Here is a 24842-nt window from a genome sequence, read left to right on the forward strand (position 1 = left end):
TAATCTAGCACATTTCAACCTTCGGGATCATACAAGGCTGACAGAAACTGTATCACAGTTAAAATCCACAACATGCTTCCTTGATACTCTGCCAACAAAGTTTTTTAAAAATGTTTTTAATTGCATAGCTCCAGATGTGTTGCAGATAATAAATAATTCTCTTCAGTCCGGTCAGTTTCCCCAGGCCTTGAAAACTGCAGTAATAAAACCTCTCCTAAAAAAGACTAATCTGGATGCTTCAGTAATTAGTAACTACAGGCCAATATCAAATCTTCCCTTTCTAGGAAAAATTATTGAAAGGGTTGTTTTTCAACAAATGCATGCTTTCATGATGCAGAACAATATTTTTAATGCATTTCAGTCTGGATTTCGTCCACACCACAGCATTGAGACTGCACTTATCAAAGTTTTAGATGACATACATCTGAATAATGATGCTTCCAAAACCTCAGTCTTAGTATTATTAGATCTCAGTGCTGCCTTTGATACAGTTGATCATGACATACTTCTTGACAGACTGGAAAAGTGGGTGGGACTAACTGCACTGTACTACACTGGTTCAAATCCTATTTACAAGATAGAGACTAACTACTTTCTGTCAATTGGTGAGCATGTGTCTGAATGAAAAAATATGATGTGTGGGGTGCCACAAGGGTCCATTCTCGGACCACTTCTTTTCAATATTTACATGTTGCCCCTAGCTCAGATTATGGAGCATCATAATATTTCTTATCATACTTACGCAGATGATACACAACTTTATATTTCTGTGTCATCACATGACTACAGTCCCTTACTTTCACTGTGTATTCATCAAATCAATGAGTGGATGTGCCAGAATTTTCTCCAGCTTAATGCAGATAAAACAGAAGTGATTATTTTTGGTCCCAAAAATGAAAGGTCAAAGATCAGTGCTCAACTTAACTCCATGTCACTGACAACAACAGATAAAGCCAGAAATCTTGGTGTAATTATTGATTCGGACCTGAATTTTAACAACCATTTAAAGCTGATTACCAAATCAGCCTACTACCACTTGAAAAATATAACCAGAATCAAGGGATGTCTGTCCAAAGAAGACATGGAAAAACTGGTTAATGCATTCATTTTCAGTAGGTTGGACTATTGCAATGGAGTCTTTACCGGCCTAAACAAAAAATCAATTAGGCAACTACAGCTGATCCAAAATGCTGCTGCATGAGTCCTTACAAACACCAGAAAAATGGACCATATCACACCAGTCCTCAGATCACTACATTGGCTTTCTGTGAGTCAAAGAATAGACTTTAATATCTTACTGTTGGTCTACAAAGCATTAAATGGTCTAGGACCAAAATATATTCTAGATTTATTAACTCCATATGCGGTATCCAGACCCCTCAGGTCATCAGGGACAGGTCTTTTGTGTGTTCCCAGAATGAGAACCAAACAAAGTGAAGCAGCTTTCAGTTATTATGCTCCTCACCTGTGGAACATTCTCCCTGCACACCTGAGGTCTGCACCCAGTGTCAGCTCATTTAAATCAGGGTTGAAAACATTATTATTTGCTACAGCTTTTACTTAAAGTAAATGTATTTGCTCAATGGTTTTAATCATTCTAAATGCTAAATTATTGTCTTTTACTGGCTTCTGTTTTTAATTTTCCTTTAATTGTATTTTATTTTTAATTTTATATTCTCTTCTATTTTCTTTCTTTCTTTCTTTCTTTCTTTCTTTCTTTCTTTCTTTCTTTCTTTCTTTCTTTGAAATGTGTGATTTTAATGTATTTTTATGCTTCTGTAAAGCACTTTGAATTGAATTGTGCTATACAAATAAATTTGCCTTGCCTTGCCTTGCCTTAATATCCACTATAGTTTGAAATCATGGTATGACAGTTATGCACACATTGGAATAATATAGCTGTAAGGTATTCATTTGAATTTTAATATTGGTCATGGGGCCTGCCATATTAGCCTCAATGAGCGAGCACAATTTGCTCTACAACATCGATCTGTTTACTCTTTCACTGTTAGGGAAATGGAGTCTTCTTCCTTTTGGATTTTCTTCGTGAAAGGAAGATTGAGGAGGCCATCATCGCGAAAATTGTTGAGGACAATGTAAGTTTGGTTTAAATGGATAAATAAAAACTCATGCAGACATACAAAGACCTAAGAGCATGTCAGAGAAAAATTTTACGAATGAAGGAAACTGCCCATTTCTTGATGTGGATTGTTGATGGGGTTATTGTACTATACAAATTCTTTACTATATCCTATATTAATCCCTCTAAATGTTTCCTTGTTGCAGATTGATACCACTGTGATTCCACTTATGTCAGATCATGATCTTGCCAACTACGTACCCCGTTATGGTGACAGAATTGCAGTTGTGGCCTTTTGTCGTCAACATCAGTCATCAGAGGGAGACAAGATGGACAGAAAAAAAACACTTGCTAGAGAAAGTAAGATCAAGACTCTGCAACTCTTCCACAAAGAAAAAACGCAGAGAAGACCTTTCACACAAACACATGGGAAACTCTTATGCCAAGAAGAAAACCAGGAGAATTGAATTAGGCTGGATGAACTACACCCAGATAGCAAAATACAGTGATTCAACGTTGAATTTTGGTGAAATTGGTTATTTTTGGTTGAAGTTGAAAAATCTATGTTTATTCAATATTTAATTAGAGCTACCATTTCAACATTTGAAAAAATGTTGTTGAATCAGCATTATAAAGATGCTGGGTTTTCAATGTTGAAATGTCAACATTAAATAGACATGGTTTCAATGTATGGCATGCTGTGGCTGTGCACCTGTGCCCCCGACCACGAGACTTGCTCTCTCCTGAGACCAAACCAGTTCAAACCAGTCAACAGTTGGCAGCGGTTGGCAGCTTTTAGCGGCTTTTATTTATCTTCGAGTGACAAAAGAAGACAAACTGGTAAGTCCTAATGAGAACTCAATGTATTTTCACCAGCATGTCAACTTTGTGAATTATTACCATGAGGTTGTAGCTTATTAGCGTCGTTAGCATTAGCTAGCGCTAGCATTCTAGATAACGCTAGCTAACGCTAGTGTGTCCATGTGCAGAGGCTACACTGAGGGTTCAGGGTTTCCCCCAGTGTATTATAAGCCTGGCGGGCCACCAGGCTTTACTTGCCCCCTGCCAGGCTAACGCTACGTTCCCACCAAACGCGATGAAAATTATTTAATCGCACTCCAAATGAAATCGCGTCGCGCCAGACGCTCCAGTTTTGACGCTGGTACAAAAACCCCTTGCGGCGTCATCACGTTGCGCGACAAGCCCGCCCAACAACAACATTTCTTCCGCCATTTCATTCTCTCGTCGACCACGTCCGTACGTCAGCACGTCGATGACGATCTCAACACTGATAGGCTGTCGTGGCGCGAAAGTTCATCGCGCTGCGCATCACGTCCATTGCGTCGCCCGGCAAAATGACGCTTCAAATCGCGTATGCTTCATGCAATTTGCCTTGCATGAAGCATATTTAAAACCTACAGATGAAGGCTGAAAAGTGGTGTCATGGTCCTTTAATTAATAACATTGTTGCAATGTAGAATCAATGTAATTTCAATGCATTTATAAATGAATAAATATTGATTCTATGTTCAGATTAATTGACAATTCTACATTGTTTCAATGTTGAAAATGATGTAGTTGAATAAATATTGAATCAATGTTTAGACTGATTGAAAATTCAACATTATTTCAATGTTGATCATAACGAGCGCTTTCAATGTTACTTTCAATGTCTGACATCAATGTTGATTCAATTTTAAGCCATGACCATATCTCAATGTTGATTCAATGGATTTTTGCTTTCTGGGATGGCAGAGAGCTTGTTTTTCCAAGAAGGGAAATCAAGTATTTTGGGCTCAAAAATCTTCAATCTGACATGCGGGACATCTGTCACAAGCCAATTGATGAAGAGTTTACCATTGAAAAGTTATATGAAGAAACTAAGGTGAAACTACTGAGAATATAGCTTTGCACCAGGAAGCTGGAGAAGATACACAGTTCTCCTAATCAAACAGATGACATCGTCATCTCATCACCTGAACATACACCTGATGAAGATGAACAACCTCTTCCAGATGACATTCAACAGACCAGTGAAGAGCAAGAACCAACTGTCCTTGTGGTTTTAGATGAGACATACTTTGAAGACACAAATGTTGTGCAAGAACCGCAAGACCTGATGAACCAAACACTGTATGCTATGAGTGAGCACAATAAATGGAGAGAGGAAACAGGAAATGGGACAAATGCTGGTTCAGAGAATGGCTTAAATGTAAGTGACAACCAGACTGAGGACAGCTTTAATGAGGTTTTCATAGGGGCAGCCTTTCTTGAGAGTGAATCTGGCAATCATGATGATACCATTCCAGTGGAGGATATATATATAATCCTGCTGTGGTTGTTGAAGTAAGAAGAGGGTTTTGTCTCACTGACCTAATAAATGCATTTGGTGATCCAGCAATTATGAACAGAGAAGTGTCAATCAAAATGAAACTTCCTAATGGATCTTTTGAAAAGGGAGTAGGCTCAGGGGTATTCCGAGACTGCTTGTCTGAATTCTGGAATGAGTTCTACAGCAGATGCACTGTGGGTGTCAATGTTAAGACCCCCTACCTCAGACATGAGGCTGGCTTGCAGTACAATATTTCCCCATACAACTTCCACTTCCATTCTTGGAGGAAGCCTTGTATGGCACAACCTACAGCAGTATCAGAGAATCTTTCATGTCCTACATATCAAAACCAGAGAGAGAAATCCTTGAGCAGGCACTACAGAACTTTGGATCTGTTGATCAGGACACCCTCATTGATGTTCTAGATTCACATAAATGCCATCAGATTCCAACTGAAGAAAACATCTCTGTACTTGTGACACAGCTGGGTTACAAAGCCCTCATACAAACTCCCATGTTTGTAATTGAGTGTTGGAGGCCTGTTCTGAAGGGTCTTGCTGCAGCTTTGACACCACAGAAATGAACAGAGAATGTACAAGAGCAAGTTCCAACACCAAAGCGTGTGAAAGACATCTTGAAGTTCCCACTGTCCATGAATGCAGCACAGAGATGTGTGGCCAGACACCTGAAGAAATATGTTGGGGAACTGGGTGAGAATGGCTTACGGCTCTTCCTTCGCTTCTGTACTGGGGCTGATCTTCTGTTTGGAAGTGACATCACTGTCCACTTCATTGAAACCAGTGAATTTCAGTGTTGTCCTCAAGCAAACACATGTGGATGCTATCTCATGTTACCAATTAATTATCAGAACTATCCAGACCTCCGCAGTGATTTCAATGCGATTCTAAACAGCTCAGTATGGGTGATGGATATAGTATAAACCTCAAATTGCTCAGTAGCCGTGCATGCGTCTGAGATGTTGACGTTCACACTTCATGCTTGTTTTTCATAATACAAATGGCACAATTGAGCACACAGTGTGTGCTTTCACTGAGACGTTGTTCACTTTGGTCAGTCAATTACATTATGTGGAGAAGCCAATCACAATTTACTTGCATTACAATAATGAATGCTGATGTATTTTGGTTGCCCTGCACAATATTTAAGCAATGTGGTGATGCCTCTCATGTTGTGTTCCTGCTGTAACTTGCCTTTGCCTCAGCAGACTGTCAAGAGTAAAATAAATAACTTTGCAATAATAGCTTTGTACCATTAAGCAAAAAGTTTGAACGGATGAAGTTGAAGAATTTCAAAGTATGAAGAAAAAACAGTTCAGACTGAGGGCTTGCACATCTGTTCTAAAGATTTTGATTTTGATATTACAGCTGTCAAGAAGTATGGTACATACAGCCATTTGAATTGTACTGGTCTGCACTTTTACAGTTTTATAGTTCTCAGTAACATCAAAACCAAATGTCAATAAGTGAGGCCTGGCTTAGCATTCCAGTCAAAACATTTTCAAAGTGTAAACCTGTCTTCTATGCCAAATAATTATACTGTAAATTACTTTATTATTTACAAAGCACATACATGTGGACAAAGTTTTGTTTTGTTTTCATTTCATTTATATTTTGTTAAAAACATCCTACATCTGTCAGCCTTGAATAAAAGGTCAAGAATGCAGTTTTTATATTACAGAGTCAAGTAATGTTTTCAACAAAATTCTGTTACAGGTGTAGGTTTGTAAATTATTTTTGTAAAAAGAAAAAAAATGAAAGAACTGCAGTGTATGAAAGCAGTAACTTTTTTTTTTTTCATTTGCTGAAGTATATGTTTTAAAAACATTTTAGGTTTGTACAGACACAACAATCCCATAAAGCTTCATGTTTACTGTTCAAAGTGAAGTGTTGAACCATATTAAAGCATTTTCAAATTGACCCTCTGGACTCTGTTCTCAATACAGTAATAGACAAATGATAGTGTTGTTCATGTAATACAGAAATGTGAACAATCGCTTTTTATAATTCACAGCAGACAGCACTTTCAATTTCCTGCATTTCTAAGTAGGCCTAGAGTTATTTATTTAATGCTATTTCAAATAAAACAGATCACTGTGTGAATGAGTTCTTTGCTACTGATGACACACGGGTGAGAAAGGTATAGCTTGTAGGCTAAACTACAAAAAAAATATCTAGTTATCACTGAGTTGTATGTTGATGGCATTCCTTAGTGTTAAATATAGGTCAATAGCTTCCAGAGGGCTTTTACAAGGGAACTGTAAGCCGAGTTCCTCCACAAGTATCATACAAAGATCAAATATGTCTTCATCGCAAGGAACACAACTGCGAAACACACATTGTCCTTTGCACAAGGCTCCTCTTGATCAAGTGGCATGGCACAGTCCTCAGTGTCCCATAACTCTGGGGTGGAGTACATCACATTTGGGATTCTATATGGCACATTTGGGTTGGACGTAGGTCGGATTCGGTGCGCATTCCAAACATCCTTAATGTTATTCAGCTCTTTCTAAAAACAAACATAAAATGTCTACTTTAGTGAGCAAAATGAAAACATACTGGATAATCACATTCATGGCTGAGTAAGTCATAGTCATGAGTCATTTTATTGCCTGATATAATGTTTTGCAATAGTCCTTGTGTGACCACATTAACACCCAATAATCATACCTGAATTATTCCCATTACTCACAGCTGAAGTATGGCCTTGTCCAGTAAACCTCCATCAAACTCTCCTTCATCCCGTAGCTCCCCAAGGAGCTGTATCCAATATTCCATACCCTCTTTCCGGAGGATTCCCCACCAACTCTCAATGCGTTGGTTTGCTGTACTCACTCCAGTGAGGTATTTTCGGTCTCCCGACAAATCGTCTCCATGGGTTGTGCGTAAATGTCTCTGCAGATCTCTCACAAGGCTGTTTTCTGTGCCACGGTCAGTGTGCACAAGTTTGGGACAGCTAGTGTATCTAAAGCTTCTACAAAATTGCTGCCGATAACTCTCGGGTCACTGCTGGTTTTGTAGGCATTGAGCCACATTATTTTCCGGGAATAGCCGTCTATACATCCATTAATGCACACACCAAACGGTTTTAACTTGTCATATGAATCGATGTGCCAGAGATAATTGGGTCCCTTTGAGAAGTACTGTCTCCTTTGAAGTCTCCGCTGCTGTCTGTATGTTGACCTCTCAGGATCCAGCTCAGCTAATATGATTCTAACTTCTTCTTTTTTTGCTTTAAGGCCATTTTGTCGGCACTTCGTAAACATCCATCTATAGCCATGCATCTTGCCCGGACCCTGTAATTGTTCCTGGACGAAGTCAATGACACGGTCTAAATCTGCATAGTCCTTCCGCCGGCTGAGTCTATTGTCCTTCAGTATACGCAGCAAATGATTTCTGCTGATGATAATCCCGTGTCTACGTGCAAGAGCAACAAGAATTTCATTGTATGACATTCCAAGGTTAAAATAAAACTTGATTAGCTGAGTTCTCTCCATTATATGGTGGCTATGTGCATGTTAAGTCGTTAGAGACGCATGTGAATATATAGTAAATTATCTTGTGCGCACAAGTTACTATCTTGTGCAAACAAAATCCATATCTTGTGCGCACAAGATAATTATCTTGTGCGCACAACTTAATTATCTTGTTTGCACAAGTTATTATCTTGTGCGAACAAGTTATTATATTGTGCGCACAAGATAATAACTTGTTCGCACAAGATAAAAAGATATACCTTTTCGGGACTTTAGGGGCTCCGTATCATCCCTCTTTGTAACCATTAGCACTGAATAAATAAATAAATAAATAAATAAATATATATATGTGTGTGTGTGTGTGAGTGAGCATCCGGGTGTGTCTATCTTGAGCTGAAATGAATTATAATTTTCATAATCAATGAATTATTGTTTATTTTCCCAATTAATTATTTGGTCTATAAAACATGATTGAAAAATAGTCCAAAATCGAAAGACAATCAATGAACTATAATTTAATAAAAAAGTGACAAATATTAATAACCTGAAACTATCAAATATTTGACAGCTTCCCTTGACAATGACCAAAGAAAATAATCACTTATTAAATTAGTTGCCTATATGTCTGTCCATTGCCAGTAAACTGTGGGTAAACATTTTTCATTTTCTGATTGGTGTGGCGTTTGACCCCATGTGGTCAAAGTCAGATGTACGTTCCCGATTTCTCTTTTCTTACAGGAAAACAAAACTATGGCCAACAGCAGCCAGTCCCGGTTTGGGTAACAGTAAAGCTGTTATTGAACATAACACACCAAGACAATGTGGTACCTAAATGTTTTGTTCCTGCTTTAAATTTTACACAACCAGGATTTATAAGTCAACAATGATCAGAGCAATGACAAATGTTATTTCAAGCAGTATTTAATACCATGTACAAAAGGAAAAATGTTCTCAACTATAGGCTACATAGAAATGCCAATTTCTGCTCTACCAGTGTTGATGCATTTATATATCATAACATTATGCTTTCACTGTGTTCTTTGAATATTATTGTGAACTGAGTGTGCAGTTGGGAAAACTAAATACATTTACTTCACCATGACTTAGACTGACTTGTATAAAATACGTCAGTTTATGAACTGTAAAACATTTATTTCGACATGATCTTGGCCTCTCTGGAACCTGGCTGCAGTATCTGAAGGCTGACAATGACTTTAACTGCTTTTCTAAACCAGGGGTAGAAAAAGGCATAGATCAGAGGATTAAAACTGGAGTTACAATAGAACAGCCAAATTGGAGCTGATGACTCTACACCAACTGTGGTGTCCTTTCCTGCTAGAGAAGGAATGTAGTATGGACACAGACAAAGTATAAACACAAGAAGGACAATACCAAGAGTTCTAGCAGCTCTCATCTCTGATTTCTTAACAGTCACAGTAATTGATTTGACAGCTGAAATTTGAGACCTCATGACACGTGCCTGTGACACAGCCACCACAAACACTCTCACATAGAGAACTATGATCACAGTAACAGGGCCGAAAAAGGTGAGAAGCAAGTCTACTGTCCCTGAAATGTAGTTTATGATAACTTTACATTCTTGGTAGCATGAATTAGACAAAATTATCTGTGACAAGTCATCTTTCAATATTATAATGCTGTAGATAACAGAACAGATCCAACACAGAGACACACAGATTTGAACTCTGCTTGGTGTTACCATGGAAGAATAACGCAGAGGGTAACAAATAGCCACATAGCGGTCCATCGATATGAGCACCATGTTTCCAATAGAGGCAGAGGTGATGATGAAGCTAGACAGATACATAAGAGCACATGAGATTTTATGCTGAAACCAGCAGGACTGCAGCAGAGTGATTGCAGACGGCATCACTGTAAGGCCCACCAGCAAGTCAGACACAGCCAGGGAGAGGAGGATGAGATTGGTAGGGGTCTGGAGCTGCCTGGAGGGGGAGATTATGATTAGTGCCTCATATTCAGTGCAATGAGTATCAGATCACATCTATTATCGTAAGAAAATAGACAGAATACAGAAAGTGAAATTTTACTATTACAGACACAGCAATACGAAAACCAAACTCTGCATAGCCTACATGCCACATAAAGCTCTATAATATCACTCAGCTCCACTGTTTATGAACTAAATACTACAGGAGTGTCTTGGTATTATTATGTAGATTTTCATGGTGATTACTTTTATTGTGGCAGAAAAACAGAAAAACCCAGTGAGAATGACATTTTCATTTGCAAGTGAAAATAGGCTTCAGAGGACACGTTTTAACTTTGGTCTTTTCAGCATAGAACAGCATAGAATAAACACAGTTTCCATCCATAAATTAAGTGTATGAAAAATATTAGCTGTTATATTTCAAGGAAAGTGTTTGTGCCTGAAGTGGGAGATGGAGATGATGACCAACAAGTTGAGTGTCACAGTAAGCAGAGTGATACAGGACAGCAGTGTTTTGATGAACATGGCCTCAGGAGTAACAGACATTGACCTGCAGGAGGTGTTGAGTGGAGGGATACAGAGATCAGCTGCTTCCACTGACTCCATCATCAGAGATAGTGACTGTGGATCTGAACAGAGAGCTGCTGAGGTCTAGCAGCCCTCTGATTCACCTTTTCATGAGATAAGATATTAATCTCTTCCACATTTCGTCATTCTTATTGCCCATCATCTCTCTCCTCCCCTTCATCCACACATGTCCTCCCACCAGCTTGTTTTTTCCACAGCTTAGAATCGTCAAAAACAAATGTATCATTCAGTCGCCCACTCCATTGTTGTCCTCCCAACAACTATCACGCTCTTTCAAACAATCATGACTGTGATTGACATCCCTCGCACCCTGTTCTCCGTCTTTGTAAATCTTTATTTAGTCATTGCTTTGACTATATCTATCAGACGTTGATATGAATTTACATTACCAATGATGTGGCACCGTGGCGCAAGCAGGTAATGCGCGTGCCTCACAGCAAGAAGGTTGCTGGTTCAATCCCCGGGCGGGGCCTTTCTGTGTGAAGTTGCATATTCTTCCCGTGCATGCGTGGGTTCTCTCCGGGCACTCTGGCTTCCTCCCACAGACCATGCTCATTAGGTTGATTGGTGACACTAAAGTGCCCCTAGGTGTGAGTGTGAGTGTGAATGGTTGTCTGTCTTTGCATGTTGCCCTGCAATCGGCTGGCGACCGGTTCAGGGTGTACCCTGCCTCTCACCCGTCGAAGCTGGGATAGGCTCCAGCCCCCCTGCAACCCCGAAAGGGATAGGCGATATAGAAGATGGATGGATGGATTACCAATGATAAATTGAAACCCCCCAAAAAGTGAAATAACTTGCTAATCCTTTTTATCATACTCAGTTTAACAGTATCAACACAATATAATTAATGTTTTACATCATCAACTTCACTGATTTTTGTAAACACTGTTTACGCTTATTCTGAATTTGACACAGCAACACATTTCAAACAAGTTGGGACAGGACCAACAAAAGACAAAAGTTGTGGAATGCTCCAAAAACACCTGTTTGGAACATTCCACAGGTAAACAGGTTTAGTGGTAACAGGTGATAGTATCATGAATGGGTATGAAAGGGGCATCCTGGAAAGGCTCAGTTGATCACAAGCAAGGAAGGAGTGAAGTTCACCACTTTGTGTACACATGATTGCATGAAAAATATTATAACATAGGCTTGGGAACACTTGGTAAATGTGTTGCCAGTAAACACAGTTCATTTGCAAATGGTTGCACTCTGTTTTTATTTACATTTCACAAAGCTTCAACTTTTTTGAATTAGAGTTGTATTCTTGGATCGATGATGTTCTTGTGATGACCATCACATCAGCTCATCATGCGATGATCATTTAAGCTGTGTCTTGAGACTGAGATATTGTTAATTGTATAATATGTATATGTATACTGTATGTAGATGTGGCAAAGGGAGGAGGTGCGGTACCAAGTTATGTAAGGAAGGAACACTGACAACACCACCTGAGGAATGGCACCCCAGGAAATAATACCTCAAAACGCGATGGTAAAAAAAAAAAAAAAAACTGGTAGGACACAGGTTCGCTTCTGAAACAGGACAGAGACATTTCTGAATAAACCAAATATTCTTTATTTAGTATCCACAACTAAACAGGCAGGGACTGGAGCTGCAAAAGAGGAAAGAATTAACAAATTGAAATAACGTCAAATCAATAAGGGGGGTTAGAAATACTTTTATTACAATTACACCATCTAAAAAAGGCCTTAACAATACAATTTTAAAAATCAGCAGATACATAGTAAAATATCTAAAACCCAGTCCAGCATAAACTAAGCAAACTAAGAATACAGTGGGCAGAGGCCACTAGTGGAGAGGCAGACTACACTGAGGGGTGCCTAGGGGTGCTACCACTACTCACCTCAGTGAAACACAGCAAACACATCCACACAGCCATTATAGTGTAGTCAACAATTGTGCCCCAGTGCTTTCACTCACATACATTAGGTGAAGGAACCTCACCAGGGGTGCCTAGCCTCCCCAACAAAATGGCACTCCACCTCACTAAAAGAAAAGATCTAACAAAATTAATAAATATAGCAACCCAGTTACTTTAATATTCAAAAGATTAACTCAAAATGAAACAATACCAAAACAAACAGTAACAAAGACAAAACAATACACTAAAGGCAAAACAGGGCACTATGGGCAAAACAGGGCAAAACAGCAGCAAAGCCAAAAGGAAGCCTATAAAGTAAAGAAACTAAAGTTAATGTGGTTCACAACACTGTATAAAATAGAGGCCATAACCCTACTCACCACCTTCAGTATGGGGGTCACTACACTGTGGGCCATCCAACTAAACAGGATGAAAGAGGAGGATCAACTATGTGCAGAATAAAAGGGTTACTGTCAAATAAAATGGCTTCCTCACATACCTGCCAACACACAAAACAATAGCAGCCACCATGTGCACCAGGAGCAGGAGTCAAAGGGAGTGATCATCTGCTCACTGGTGCTTTATATTATTAAAATACTTTGAATTGCCTGGTGTATGAATTGTGCTATACAAATAAATTTGCCTTGCCTTGCCTTTATATAGCCTGATATCTAAACGCACTCACCAAATCAACCATACCTTTTTCCTTCCTTTTAGCCTCTAACAAATACCAGTCAATCTCAGGCCACACAAGCATCCATGGAGCCACCTCTGGATAAACTACCATTGGACTTACATTCAAATTGAATACTCCAAATTCTTTTGTGATATTATTCGCTTCTCTAGCAAAGTTTTGTCTCTGGCTCCTCCCATCCTCCCAGCACTCCTGCAAGACTCCCTTCATGGGATGAGAATCATTGTGCCCCTGCAAATTAGCCTAGTAGTTCATCATCAATTGCCTTCTCCTGATTTCTAAAGGCATTTCACCCAATTCTACCTGTAGGGCAGGAACTGTTGAAGTCTTAATTGCCCCACTACACACTCTCAGAGCCTGTGCCTGAATCACATCCAGTTTGTTTAAGAGAGACATAGCTGCTGACCCATAAGCCACACTGCCATAATCAACCACAGACCTTATCAATGCTATATATAGCCTCTTCATTGCTGAACAGCTTGCACCCCATTCCCTTCCAGTCACACATCTCATAACATTTATTACCTTTTTGCACTTTTCTTCAATTCTCCTGATATGTTAGCCATGAATCAAAAAGAACTCCGAGAAATTTAAATGTTCCAACTCTTTCTAAAGTTTCCCCACACATCTTCAACTTCATCCCTTCCTAAATTCTTTTCCTGGTGAAAAATACTGTTTGTGTTTTTTCCACTGAGAACCTGCACCCCCAATCATACCCCAACTCCACCACTTCATCAATTGCACCTTGAACTTTCCTTATAGCGTGCTCCATGTTCCTTCCTCTTTTCCAAAAGGCCCCATCATCTGCAAAAAGTGATTGACCTATATCTGCTGGCACTTTTGAAAATACATTGTAGATCATGATGATAAAGAGTAGTGGTAGGGGCTTATCACACTCCCTGGAGGTGTACCATTTCCAACTGTATACTGACCTGACATTTCTGACCCAATGCATACTTGGATTTTTCTTCCGAATAGAAAATCCTTTATCCAGTTTGTAGCAGAACTGGCCTCTAACTGACCTTCTCTTACCCTCTCTGCAATACTCCAGAGAAATGGAGTTGTAAACCAGTCTAACTGGTTGAGTTATAGACCACCTGGTTTGCTTACAAGGAAGGTGTTAATTTCAGAGACAAGATGTCTGGCCAAGAGGAATCTCCTCCATGTTTTCTTCTCGGGGGAAGCCAGAGACACAGACACCTCAACATCAAAGGTTGCCTTCTCCTCACCTTCTCCTCACTATGTTTCTCATGGCAACGCTAATTCTCTCCTGATAGGCTATCAGGACCAACCATGAGAGATCAAGACAATTAAACTGTCTGGAGAGACAAATGACATGCCTCAGAGGAATCCACAAACCAGATAGGGCTGATGGGTTGTAAATTGGACCTTCCCGAAGCAACTTCTGGCATAGGCTGTGTGCTTTTTCTCAATACTCCAGGATAACCAAACTTCTATGTTACACTTAACTTTTGATGTTTTCACCTTACAGGACTCATTGTACGCATAACATTGGTGTTTTCCCAGTATCTCTAACCTGAAGTATGACAAAGTTGTGATTTTAAAGGTTTTATAAAGTTTGTCTGAATTTTTACCATAGAACCATACTGCCATCCAGAGGTTCCTAACCGTCAGATTGAACATGCTTGACTTGACACATTTATCAATAAGTAACCGTAATAGTGATACTCATTTTGGCAAATATAGTCTGCCTTTCTTTATTCCTTTATCTTTATTTTTGTATTAGTTATACATTGAGTCATTATACATGTTGGGATGAAACTGTACCATGATTACCATTTAATGTTGTCACCCAACCATAGTAAGTGCCTAATGCATGCTGTAAACAATGTTGAAATGTCATTGAAAATTTGTCATTTAAAATATATGTAGTTGACCATAATGAGAAGCAGATGAGCCCCTCGTATGAGTCATTAATTAATTCAAGCCCCATGAGTCGAAACTACACTGCGCGCGGCAAACCGTCTCATGTGTTCGATGGCCTGCCCTTTTGACACGCCGTGGAGCGACCATTAAAAACTGCGTGTCGTCCAGTTCAACTCAGTTCTGTTTTATTTTTCTTCTTTCTAACATCTAGTTACTCTCAGCTGAGTTCTTTTTCCTTTCTTCTTTGTCTTAAGTTTTGTACAGTCGTTTTGCTCTTTAAGTTTTTCATCTTCGAGCTACTCAAAGCCATCCCGAGTAGCGTAAGTTATCTTCAGAAGACGTATTCTTATAATTTGCCATAAGCTTTCAAGTTAACCTTTTTTTTTAGCCAAACGTTTTGTTTTAAAATCAGTAAAATTTAGGCAAGTAATACTAATTTTGTAGCCTTCTTCGACCAGCCATCGAAGAGACTCTTAATTTGTACTATCAGTCTAAAATAATCCATCACGGACTCAACCGAACCAAACCCTGCAGCCAGCTGTTGATCCTTGGTCCGGCTAACAACCATCCGGAGCCATCCCTCACCTGTAACCGACACCGTAGAACCAGTTCCAGAGATGTCACCGTTCAACATCAGCTCTTCACCTTGGTGTGCCTGGGCCTTCCACCAGACCACCAAGCAAACCGAGCCACAGACGAACATCTGGAATGTCTTCGAGTTAGTTCGGAGCAGGACTCACCGGGACGCCATCAATCAAGTAGGCACGCTAAGCGGGTTTGAATAAGAGTTGGTCCGTGAGGTTGAGAGATGGTCAATTTGTCCAAAATTCTCTCCATTAATCGTTTAATCCCTTAACTCTACGTTCACGTCCCCATTATTCCCTTTCAACTACTTCTCACTATCGCCAACTTATTTACCATTGTGTTGCCATAAGTTTCTTGTGTGTTCTGTCATATCACCTCATATCTTCTGTTGTATTATTCATGATATATCACTCATTATCCATAATTCTGCTTAATAAATGATATTTTGATTTAAGTCCTGGTTAGACAGTGTCCTTTTGAACTGAATATCTACGATCCCTGTATCCAGAATTTACACTTCAGGTTATCAAACTGGTTTACCGTTAGTTCATTCGTTAGTATTTTATCAGCGTTATAGCAGTTAATTTCTGCAGTCCTTCTTATCTGAGGAAAGTGGTGCCCCGTCATTTTATCAACAAATGCAACATCAAATTAAGGTAGTTCCCCTACAAGTTGAAAACTCTCCCACCAACACCCATCTTGTGTATTTTTATCAACAACCCCTCCTTCCACATCATGTCATAGTCTTTCTCAATATCAAAAAATACTGCAGTAACTGAATCTTTATTTGCCTCAGCCTTCCTTATTTCAGACACTAACCTTACCACTGTATCCATGGTATTCCTGCCTTTCCTGAAACCACTCTGATAGCTTGCCAAAAGTCCCCTTTTTCAAGTTCATATGACAACCTTTCCGTTATCATCCTTTCCATTACCTTGCACATATTTGATGTCAATGCTATTGGCCAATAACTAGTGGGTTTGGAAGGATCCTTGCCAGGTTTTCTTATTGGAATCACTACTGCTTCTTTCCAGGCTCTTGGTAAGCTTCCCTCCTCCCACAGTCTGTTAAAGCTGCAGCACCTTCACTAATGCTCCTTTCCCCAAATACTTTAACATGCTGTCACACACCTGGGGCCTCATGTGCAAAGGGTGCGTACACACAAAAACGTGGCGTACGCTCTTTTTCACAGCAAAGTTCAGATGTATCAAGAGTGAAATGACCGTGGAAATGTGCGGTGCCTCACGCCAACTTCATGGCTGGCGTACGCACGTTTCTACAGCTGTTGATCCTTTGGTGACATTAGAGGTGATGCTGGGATGTGCACATCAGAGACACATGAACAATTAACAATGATGAGCAATTAACACACCCACGTGTCTGCAATTACATGAGTGGATATAAAAGTATGCGCAAAGTGGTGCAAAAAATACCGTTAAAAACAATGGCTGCTTTAGCAGTATTAGAAGATATTGCAAATGGTGCAATACGAAGAGAGCATGTGGTCAGAGACAGAAAGGATTTACTGGCACATGATGACAACTGGCTCATCAGCCACTTTAGATTCCAGGGCAATCCTCCTGGAACTGTGCACAGAGCTGCAGCCGGCCTTGGAGCGCAACACAGCGAGGAGCCATGCGCTGCCTGTGCCGATACAGGTGCTGACCACACTGGGGTTCCTAGCAACCGGGGCATTCCAGAGGGAGCTGGCCGACCGATCGGGACTGTGCCAGTTGACCCTAACAGTCATGGATTACCTTTCCCCAGTAACAAAGTCATTTAAAATGTCACTTACAACGATGTCATCCCTTTTAAAACATTCAGCGGAGGGGACAAGAACCCAAACACTTTGTTCAATACAGCTGGAGTCAAGAAACCAATACCAGCCACCTCACTCACAGCTCAAACCATAACCACGACCATAAACCAGCCCAAAAATGACAATTACAATGTCCTTAAACAATCCAGTGTTGCACTATTTCAATGCCAGGTGATAGTTATACCATATGTATTTTTTTCTGTAGCCATCTCTGCTTTGACAAGACTTCATAGCCTGACACTTATTGCAGCTGGACTAAGCCCCACTGGTGGCCTACGGCAGCTTTCCTGGGGAATCATCATCAGTAATGTAGCAAAATAGCACACTGAAAATTTACATTACATTACATTACATTGAAAACTGTTAACAAGGAGGGTGGGCCTACGCTGCTCCACCAGTAGATCATGGCATCAAAACTGCCAGGTGCAGGGATTAGATTCCCTCTGTGCCACTGCTGGCTATTGTTCATAAAACTGTCTTGTTTTCTTCTTGTAGTTCATGGAGAGGCTTTACTTTAACCTCACCTTATTTAGCCTTTACAAGCAGTATGTTAGCTACTTCTTACTTTTCAGATTACAACTTTTCGCACCCTTTCCGTTCAGTGAAATCTCAAAAAATTTGGTGTTTTGGAATTTTTCTGGCATGTGTTCCTTTGTGGGCTGAGAAAATTCTTCAGCTAAATAAACTGTTTAGAAATCCTCCATCCTATTAGTACTGTTGCAAAGCTGAAAACAGGGCTAAGGTGCCATTTTTGAAAAGCATATTTCTCACAGGACAGTGACTGTACAAACATATAATGATCTTATAGAATATGATGCATTGCTGTAGATGAAAGTACAGCTAGCAGTAAAATGCAAACACGTGAATGCGGCACAGGGTCAATATCAATGCAAAAACATAAGAAGTTATAATAAGCTACATATCACAGGGTCCATTTCTCTGCATAACTACTTTTACTTGACGAGGCAGTTTGATTTTTAAACATTAAAATCATTCTGAAAATGCAGGATTTCATATATCTTAAGACATGAAGCTCAAGTTTTGAATGTAGGTCTTTTCCTTTGCATGGACTATTTTCTTAATACTTCTTCCACCATTGTATGCACATCCAGACAGGCGTTGCCTGCACAGTTATCAATTGTACAGTGGTAGAGGAAATTTGTGGATTGCCCTGCCAGCCCGTACGCCTTTTAGCTGCCTAGCACGTAACCTTATTCAGGCTTATTTTCTAGCTTGAAATGCTTTTGCTTAAGTTTGTGGATATAATTTCCAAGCTGTTCTCCCAACTTTAGGGCTGTTTTTTGAGTTTAGGAGAATGCGTTTCTTGTTTGTTCCCATTGTTACTTTTGCATTAGTTTTTATTTTTTTTGTTCTTGTATATAAACCGTTTGTGTTTCAACGGCTGCCTTCGTTTCCGTGCTCATTGTCTGGTTTAACAAGTAAGCATCAAGAGTTAAAATATACATTCACACTATCATATTTTGATTTGACTGAAGCCTTTAAACCAGGACAGACCACTCAAAGAATGACAAAGTTGTCAGTATAGAGTGTGTTAAAGGAACTCAGGACACTCTACCTCATGCTAACTTATCCGGAGAGAGTGCCACAAACTTAGAAGTTCATTTCAGACACGTTTAAGAGTTGAAGAGTCAATGAAATGTGAAAGATGTATCTAAAACCATCCATCCATCCATCCATCCATCCATCCATCCATTTTCTCCCGCTTATTCGGGGCCGGGTCGCAGGGGGAGCCTGACTTCCCTCTCCCCAGACACTTCCCCCAGCTCTTCTGGGGGGATCCCGAGGCGTTCCCAGGCCAGCCGAGTGACATAGTCACCCCAGCGTGTCCCGGGTCTTCCCCGGGGTCTCCTCCCGGTGGGACATGCCTGGAACACCTCCCTAGGGAGGCGTCCAGGGGGCATCCGATAAAGATGCCCGAGCCACCTCAGCTGACTCCTCTCGATGTGGAGGAGCAGCGACTCTACTCTGAGCTCCTCCCGGGTGACAGAGCTCCTCACCCTTTCTCTAAGGGAGCGCAGCTGGGATGGAGGTGCTGACTCTCATCCCAGCTGCTTCACACTCAGCTGCGAACCGCCCCAGTGCATGCTGAAGGTCCTGGCTCGAGGGAGCCAACAAGACAATATCATCTGCAAAAAGCAGAGACGAAATCTGACGGCTCCCGAACCGAACCTCCACCGGCCCCTGGCTGCGCCTAGAAATTCTGTCTATAAAAATGATGAACAGAGCCGGTGACAAAGGGCAGCCCTGCCGGAGTTCGACATGCACCGGGAACAGGTCCGACTTACTGCCGGCAATGCGATCCAAGCTCCTGCTCTGGTTGTACAGGGACTGTACAGCCCCCAATAGAGGGCCTCCAACCCCATACTCCCGGAGCACCTCCCACAGAATGACGCGAGGGACACGGTCGAATGCCTTCTCCAAGTCCACAAAACACATGTGGACTGTTTGGGCAAACTCCCATGAACCCTCAAGCACCCTGTGGAGGGTATAGAGCTGGTCCAGTGTTCCACGGCCAGGACGAAAACCGCATTGTTCCTCTTGAATCCGAGGTTTGACTATTGGCCGGATTCTCCTCTCCAGTACCCTGGAATAGACTTTCCCAGGGAGGCTTAGGAGTGTGATCCCCCGATAGTTGGAACACACCCTCCAGTCCCCCTTTTTAAAAAGAGGGACCACCACCCCAGTCTGCCAGTCCAGAGGCACTGTCCCCGTCTGCCACGGGATGTTGCAGAGGCGTGTCAACCAAGACAAACCTACAACATCCAGAGACTTGAGGTACTCAGGGCGGATTTCATCCATCCCTGGTGCTTTGCCACCGAGGTTGCGAACTACCTCAGTGACTTCAGCCCCGGTGATGGATGAATCAACCTCCAAGTCCCCAGTCTCTACTTCCTCTACGGAAGACATGACAGTGGGATTGAGGAGATCCTCGAAGTATTCCTTCCACCGCCCGACAATATCCCCAGTTGAGATCAACAGCTCCACATCTCCACTGTGAATAGTGTTGACAGAAAGTGCTTCCCCTTCTGGAGGCGCCGAATGGTTTGCCAGAATTTCCTCAAGGCTGACCGGTAGTCCTCCTCCATGGCCTCCCCGATCTCCTCCCAGACCTGAGTTTTTGCTTCTACAACCGCCCGAGCTGCCGCGCGCTTGGCCTGCCGGTACCTGTCAGCTGCCTCAGGAGTCCTATGAGCCAGCCAGGCCCGATAGGACTCCTTCTTCAGCTTGACGGTATCCCTTACTTCTGGTGTCCACCACCGGGTTCGGGGGTTGCCGCCACGACAGGCACTGCCGACTTTACGGCCACAGCTACGGACGGCTGCATTAACAATGGAAGTGGAGAACATGGTCCATTTGGACTCAATGTCTCCAACCTCCCTCAGAATCTGGTCGAAGCTCTCCCGGAGGTGGGAGTTGAAAACCTCCCTGACAGCGGGTTCCGCCAGACGTTCCCAACAGACCCTCACGATACGTTTGGGTCTGCCAAGCCTGTCCCGCTTCCTCCCCTGCCAGCGAATCCAACTCACCACCAGGTGGTGATCAGTTGACAGCTCAGACCCTCTCTTTACCCGAGTGTCCAAGACATACCGCCGAAGGTCAGATGATACGACTACAAAGTCGATCACTGACCTCTGGCCTAGGGTGTCTGGGTGCCACGTGCACTGATGGACACCCTTATGCTTGAACATGGTGTTCGTTGTGGACAAACTGTGACTAGCACAGAAATCCAATAACAGAACACCACTCGGGTACAGATCGGGGAGGCCGTTCCTCCCAATCACACCCCTCCAGGTATCACTTTCGCTACCCACATGAACATTAAAGTTCCCCAGCAGAACAATGGAGTCCCCGGTCGGAGCACTTTCCAGTACCCCTCCCAGGGACTCCAAGAAGGCCGGGTACTCTGCACTGCTGTTCGGCCCATAGGCCGAAACAACAGTGAGAGACCTATCCCCGACCCAAAGGCGCAGGGAAGCGACCCTCTCACTCAGCGGGGAGAACTCCAACACATGGTGGCTGAGCTGGGGGGCTATATTAAGCCCTGTACAACATAGCCTCTAGGATCATTCAGGTGCTCAAACTTCTCCACCACGATAAGGTGTCGGTTCAAGGAGGAGTATCTAAAACCACAATCTCTTAAAAAAATGAAATTGATCATGAAGTTAAAACTACTTAAACACACACAGAGCAGAATGCATACTCACGGACAACTTCTCTTGGTAACTAGTTTTTCTGTAGTTATGTGTTTTCACAGTAACCTTTGTTTTTGATCCTGACCACATTAGACAACCCAACATTCATGTTCGTCCTCTTGTTTAAAATTTTCCAAACCTGCACAGAAAATTTTGTAAGTTTTACTCTATTTGAGTAAAATTTTACTCCCAAAAAGATAGTATTTGGTCCAAGTCCAAAAGGAGTAAAATTTACTCTCATCAAAGAGTTAAATTTTCAGTTATTTCTGCTCTATCTAGAGTTCATATTTTACTCCACAAGATTAAAATGTACTCAATTTAGCATAAAGTGAGAACTTTAACACCATTTCACTCAATACAGAGTTGTATTTTACTCTGTTCAGAGTAGTAACTGCCTCATAAGAGTTCTATTTCTACTATTAATAGAGTTGTATTTTACTCTGTTCAGAGTAGTAACTGCCTCATAATAGAGTTCTATTTCTACTATTAATAATGTTGTATTTTACTCTGTACAGCCAATAGATAGGGTTGACGGCTCTCTGTGATGCTATCCAGATGCCCCTCAACACTGGTCCCAGTCTGTGACAAGAAAACTTAGTCTTTTTCAATTAGTCTTGCTATTAAAAATTAATCTGTTGCAGTTAAGGGCCCCATCATCACCACCAGAATCACGTTTTAATCCAAGTTAAAAAGTGACTCATCGCCAAAACCTGAGTCCTTGGGCAAACACGCCTCAAGCACACCTAGGTCTGGTTTCATTACAAGAAATGCAAACGCATCCTCATCAACTTCAGTGTTGAGATCATCATAGACTTTTAAGTCCAAGGTAGGAATTTCAAATTTCTTGGAAACTGTTAAGACAAAACTATAACACAAGACTGATATTCGGTTGTGCAATTAATCTTATTTTTATTAGAAGGTCACACATCAGCGTCACTTTAGATCTGAACCACTTAACAACGATCTTATACTATACAAAAATAGCAGATGGGCTTTGGTCCGAACCCTTGGAACAATCAAAAGGCCGGTGCCAGAGGACCTCAGGATCCGCGAGGGCTGGTATAATAAAAACAGGTCAGATAAATAAGATGGCCCAAGACCGTTAAGACACTTAAAAACTAATAAAAGCACCTTAAAGTCGATCCTGAAACACACAGGGAGCCAATGCAGCGATTCTAAAACCGGTGTAATGTGCTCCCGCCCTCTGGTCCATCTTTGTTATATTTTTAATATGAGGAATAAAACTAAGCTCAGAGTCTAAAATGACGCCCAGTTTCTTAAAAGATTGTGATGGTGTAAAACCTTGTAGTTTTGGTAAAAGTGTCTCTCTCTTGCCTTCAGGACCAATAACTAAAACCTGTGTTTTATCCTGGTTGAGCTGTAGGAAGTTTTCTGCCATCCATGACTTAATGTCTAAAATACAGTTTAAAAGGGTATCAATCAATAGGCCCCATGTCATCAGGAGACACGGCAATGTAAAGCTGTGTATCATCAGCGTAGCTATGGAAACTGATGCCGTGTCTCCTGATGACATCCCCAAGGGGAAGCATGTAAAGATTAAAAAGTACTAGACCTAAAATTGACCCTTGGGGTACCCCACATTTCATTTCACGGGTTCCGGAGGAACATGTATCCAAACTTACATAGAAACAACGGTCTGTGAGATAGGAGTAAAACCATTTAAAAACAGTACCAGAGAGGCCCACCAGGTTTCTGAGTCTATTTAATAAAATGTGGTGATTTACTGTATCAAAGGCAGCACTTAGATCCAGTAGCACCAGGACTGTGAGTCTTTGTGAGTCCGCATTACACCTGATATCATTTAAAATCTTTAAGAGGGCTGTCTCGGTACTGCGGTTCACTCTAAAACCAGACTGATATTTCTCTAAAATGTTAGTATTTAAAAAATAATTTAGTTGGTTAAAAACCAGCTTTTCTAAAATCTTACTTAAAAAGGGTAAGTTGGATACGGGTCTATAGTTATTAAGAATGCTGGGGTCTAAATTGCTCTTCTTCAGAAGGGGCTTCACCACTGCCATTGTTTTACTGTTTTATTGTACGATTTGAGTTGTTCACGGAGTATTTCATAGTGAACTGTGAGTTTGTTTTTTCTCCACCTTCTCTCTGCAATCAACGTGCAGGTTAAAATCGTCAGTTATTAAAATTCTGTTATAAGTGGTGTGTATGATTGATAAAAGCTCTGAAAATTCACTGATAAAAGCAGAGGAATGATGGGGTGGTCTATAAACAATGATGCAGAGAACAGGAGGACTGCTAAAAACAAAGGCGTGATACTCAAAAGATGAATAATTGTTAAAAAAGACTTCCTTTGACAATAAAATATTATTAAAAATTGATGCAGTCCCGCCTCCTCTCTTGCCTCCCCTGGTGGAGAATAAAAAGTTAAAATTTGGTGGGCAAGCCTCAGTGAGAACAACTGCTGCCTCTGTGCCAAGCCATGTTTTTGTTAAAAGTAACCCATCTAACTTGTTGTCTAAAATCAGGTCATTTATGATAAAAGATTTGTTTAAAAGAGAGCGCACGTTCAGCACAGCCAGGTTAATGTTCTTGCTGAACGTGCGCTCATGATCACAGGGAGATAAAATGACCGGGAGTATGAGGTTATCCCTGTTAAAAGCACTCTGTCTGTGAGTCCGGGGAAAACGTCTGCCTGTAATGGTTTGTATAATAAAGATGTCCGGTTTCGGTGGTAATGACAGCTGTGGACTGTAGGGGGGGCTAGTGAGTGTAATAGTATTGTGAACAGCTAGTGTGGACGGAGAAGAGAAATTTGGGGAGGGGGTGTGACAGGTAAACAGTCAGTCTCGTGGAGCATACTGGACGGCGTGGTGAATATTAGCAGTTAGCATTTGGCTGCCGAGCCTGTTGGGGTGAACTCCGTCGGCCCTATAAAAGGAGGGACGGTTCCAAAACAGGTTAAAATTGTCAATAAAACCAACGTTAAAAGCTCTGCAGGTGGACTGTAGCCAAGTGTTTAGATAAAGTAGCTTGCTGAAACGCCATGCTCCATGATGAGACAGTGTGGGGAGAGGACCGCTGATAAAAACGGACTTACCACAGTTGTTTAAGAAGTTAAAAAGGTTGTTAAAATCCCTTTTGAGCAGCTCAGACGGCCTCTGAGCGGTGTCAACGCAGCCCACGTGTACTAAGACACGGCTTATGGAGGATGGAAGTGACCGCAGCAGACCTGGAAGTTTCTCCAGGATAACTGGGACTGCATTGAAAAAGCGAATTCCCCGGATTATTGAATCGCCCACTACTAAAGTGGTTGGAGG

At 41.4% G+C, this 24842-nt stretch overlaps 3 protein-coding genes across 3 annotated transcripts in view; 1 reads left to right on the forward strand and 2 right to left on the reverse strand.

Annotated features, from left to right (window-relative positions):
• LOC139329877 (mitochondrial adenyl nucleotide antiporter SLC25A24-like) overlaps positions 1-24842 on the reverse strand; it is a 378717-nt gene that overhangs the window by 60877 nt on the left and 292998 nt on the right. The gene's annotated exons all lie outside the window — the stretch shown is intronic.
• The window catches only part of LOC139329891 (EEIG family member 2-like), a 354478-nt gene that overhangs the window by 48730 nt on the left and 280906 nt on the right, over positions 1-24842 (forward strand). The window lies entirely within an intron of this gene.
• LOC139330117 (trace amine-associated receptor 13c-like) lies at positions 9056-10480 on the reverse strand. Its single transcript, XM_070960856.1, has 2 exons — positions 10314-10480; positions 9056-9869 (listed from the first exon to the last, which is right to left on the reverse strand). Exons 1-2 carry the CDS (start codon positions 10478-10480, stop codon positions 9056-9058), a joined length of 981 nt encoding a protein of 326 aa, XP_070816957.1.

The sequence above is a fragment of the Chaetodon trifascialis genome, chromosome 4 (assembly GCF_039877785.1).
Source record: "Chaetodon trifascialis isolate fChaTrf1 chromosome 4, fChaTrf1.hap1, whole genome shotgun sequence".
NCBI classification, from domain to species: domain Eukaryota; kingdom Metazoa; phylum Chordata; class Actinopteri; order Chaetodontiformes; family Chaetodontidae; genus Chaetodon; species Chaetodon trifascialis.